This window comes from Nicotiana tabacum, chromosome 20, assembly GCF_000715075.1.
Source record: "Nicotiana tabacum cultivar K326 chromosome 20, ASM71507v2, whole genome shotgun sequence".
NCBI lineage: Eukaryota > Viridiplantae > Streptophyta > Magnoliopsida > Solanales > Solanaceae > Nicotiana > Nicotiana tabacum.
The window spans coordinates 4,079,713-4,083,416 of record NC_134099.1 but is presented as its reverse complement, the minus strand read 5'-3'; the positions used below and the strand labels follow the sequence as shown (position 1 = coordinate 4,083,416).

The 3,704-nt window shown below is 33.1% G+C and overlaps 1 protein-coding gene across 1 annotated transcript; it reads right to left on the bottom strand.

The window, feature by feature from the left end:
* Positions 1 to 427: 427 nt before the first annotated feature.
* Positions 428 to 3,246, bottom strand: LOC107762641 (uncharacterized). The gene is made up of 4 exons (XM_016581014.2): positions 3,109 to 3,246; positions 1,869 to 2,077; positions 1,674 to 1,737; positions 428 to 1,227 (listed from the first exon to the last, which is right to left on the bottom strand). Exons 2-4 carry the CDS (start codon positions 2,033 to 2,035, stop codon positions 913 to 915), a joined length of 546 nt encoding a protein of 181 aa, XP_016436500.1. The 5' UTR covers positions 2,036 to 2,077; positions 3,109 to 3,246; the 3' UTR covers positions 428 to 912.
* Positions 3,247 to 3,704: the final 458 nt, after the last annotated feature.

Sequence of the window (3,704 nt, the reverse complement as noted above, 5' to 3'; positions counted from 1 at the left end):
TTCTCAAATGAGAGGAGTAAATAATTTTTTAGAAATACGTATATAAGGGTAATTTTGAAACACAAACTAAATTTTTTCTTGATTATATAAATAAATATAAATTTTGGATCAAAATAAAAAAACAAATTAATCATTTATTGTGAACTAGAGGGAAGAGGGAGTATTTGATAAGAAAACTTTTCTTAATGCGAATTCAAATTAATCAAGTTCAAACCAAATATCAAACACCGATTGGAAAAAAAAATTATATAAAGAAAGAAGTCCCACACTACCTCTCCAACCAATAAATTACCAGACTTGGCGTGGCAAACAAGCAAAGCATCACCGTTCACATTTCGCAACACAGCATGCAACTAACGAAAGGAAAGTTATGTAAAAAGAATCACATGCGCAATGATGCAACAGAAATGATGATAATTCATAGCCGTAAACGATATTTATATTTCATATATTTACAAAAGTGAATTGACTACAACGATGACTCCACTCAACACTAATAGGATTTTCCTGTTTTTTTAAAACAAAATCTCTTTCATCATCAAAGCCGCCCATATTGACATTTTCATAAAACGACCCCAAAATGGATACCAATCCTAATAAAAATCTCCTCCTCCATGTCTAACTTCATACTTTACACCCATTGCAAGAGGGCTTTTTCCCTCATGACTCGCCCACCTCACTAAAATACTCCTAATTTTTTCTCATAATTATTTACTTAGGTTAATAACAACACAAACTCTCATTTACTTACAGACAACAAGACACTACTACATACAGACCCTTTTAAAATATTTACACTAGGCAAAAGGGATCTTTTTCTCCTGCTGCTGCTGCTAAACCAAAAGTGGATTATACTCTCCTTCGTGTAAAACTTCAAATTACCTCTATATTTACTTTTCTCACAGGGTTCGTTCAAGCCAGGGCAGGGATGCTGCAGTTACGACGATCCCTGTCGAGGCAATCGAAACCCTCAACTCTAACAGCCGGATTGTTGCCAAAATTCGCCCTCACACATCCGCCAGGTTTCCTGGCAGCGGATGCAGATGGGGACGAAGCAGCCAGTCCGGAAGGTATGGGAATTGCCCGTGGTGAAACTGGGGTCATGACCTTCTCATCCCCAAATCGCGCATCTTGAATTAATGGGTTAGACACTCTGCTCGGCGGTGACCCACAAAAAAATGGGGGCGACGAGGCTACCTGTGCAGATGATTGATCCACACCACCACCCTGTAACAATTTTCATAACAAATAATCAGCACATATATATCATATGACTAGATATATAACTTAATCAAATTAATAAGACATGTCAATATATTCTAAGCCACCCTATTATAGAATAAGATAGAAACCACAACCTAACACCTTACATCGACAACTACATGATGCCCACACACTTGGACAAAAGTCCTCCTCAATATGTCTAACAAAGGTTCTAATTCATTTGACTGAAAACCTTATTTAGATTCTTCACTTTTGTCAAATAGATGGACTCCACATAAACAACAAAGATGTATAGCATAAGGCTACAAGCTATGGGTTAAACAGTACATAAGAAATCTACTATGTAGAAATATTAAATTTCGAGCCAATAACCTATAAAAGTACAAATCTTGATCTGCCACTATGTTTTATTATTATACAAATAATTCAAAATCATTGAACAAACTAACCTTTGCGAGGATGATATCCAATAGATCAGCTCCAGCTCTTGAATCACACAACTCTTGCTGATGGCTGTTGAACCAAAAACATAAAAAACAAATAAATAATAGAAAAATTACTTTTAGTCAAAAAAGAAAGCTAAACAAGACTTTCTTTAGATCATATTTTAATTAACTAAAATCAATTAGCTATGGAAATGTTACCTAACATGCCATCTGAGAGGTCTGAAAGGTTCATTTACAGTAGCGTTCAAAAGGCCGAGACGCCGAGGCTTAGGGCAAACAACGGCTTCCTTTTTATTATCAGAAATTGAACTCCACATATCTTCACAAGCGGCGAAAGCACCTTGTTGAATTGCACAGTGATTCATCTCTCTTTAGCTTGATAATTAGATCTAATTCAAAAAAAACACCTGCTTCAAAAAAAAAGGGAATTTCAAGTTAGAGCTCATAGACAAATTTTATGGATCTAAAATAACAAAGATTTACAGAAATTACTGAGTGAAAAAACACCTGCTTTGAAAACAAAAAGGATTTTTAAGAGCTTCATATAAAAATTTTATAGATCTGAGCTTTGAGTTAGCTAATTGAAATTAAAATACTGGTAATTATAAAAATTAAACGAGCTATGTGAGGAGTTTTTTTACAGATCTGGACAAATGATTAAAGGAATAGTGAGGCGGAGATACGAAGGTGAGGGATTTTTGACCTTTTCGTTGAGACAACAAGGAAGCCGCCAGAAAAATCAGTATTTAGAGCAAAAATCAAAGGTCTTCTAAAACATGTGATTAATTGATAAACATTTTTGTGAATTCAAAAATTTTGTGGATTAATTAGACATCTATTCGACTGAAAAATCAGAAATCTTCTTAGTTCTTCACAGATCTACGCTTACTCTCTGATTTTCAACAAATTAAGGTAAGCGCAACAGACGAAAATTCAGTTTGACAAATCAAGTCTAGAAACTAGAAAGCAATTTCCACAAATTATTGCGACAAAAATTCATGTTCTAGCAGCTAATTCATTTGGATTTACTTCGGAAAAACAGCTCAAACTATTTGATTTTCCGCATATTTTAATCTTCAAGCTCTATTTACAAAAAAAATAGTAAGCTCGGAAAAAAAGAGTTGAAAAGCAATTTCTTCAACAAAATCAACATGTGAAAAACAATTTCTTCAACAACATAATTAGAAAAAACTCATAAAAATCTTCAAATAAGATTTAAAAATTTGAGAGAAAAATCAGCTCAGAAATTATAACAAAAACTAATAGCTAAACAACGAAACTGAAAATCTGTAGCATAGAGACATGAATCATTTTCTGATGAAGTATAGAGAAATTAATCATTTCAAAACAGCTCGAAGAATTGTAACTTCAGCACACACACACACACACACACACACACACACACACACACAGAAAGAGAGAGGAAGAGAGAGGTTACCTGAGGGAGCTGTACAGGAAAAGTGGATAAAGCTGGTGTTCCTCTGAAAGGAGGATTCAAAGAAGAAACAACAAAGAGAGAAAGATAAAGAAGAAACGGTCAGTCTTAATAGACAAGAGTAACGAAGGATAATAAGGGGGAACTCTCTGACTTTTTATACAACACCAAATGAGAGAGAAAAATATCATAACTTCATAATTATTAAAGTATTAAAAATAAAAAGATGAGAGAGAAAATTCGCGTATGGGAAGCAAGATCTGCAACACCTGCAAAATGTATTTTAAAATGAAATAAATGGAGAGAAAAGCAATAAGTAAATAGTTGTTTTGAAAAATATATATTTTAAATTATTCTCAAAAATAATTTATAATATATATAAATATATGTACTGTTTGGCTAGCGATTATAATTAATTTTATGCGAATGATTATTTTTTGTCTTTTTTTATTTCCTTCGAAAATAAATTTTTAATTTTTCTAATATTTTAATGGGTCATGCAGGCGGTGCCTTGAGAAATCTTTTCGTATTTCGTACCCACTCCGAACTAACATAATTTCGTTTTTCATTTATTCCTTTCGACTTAAAATTAAATATAT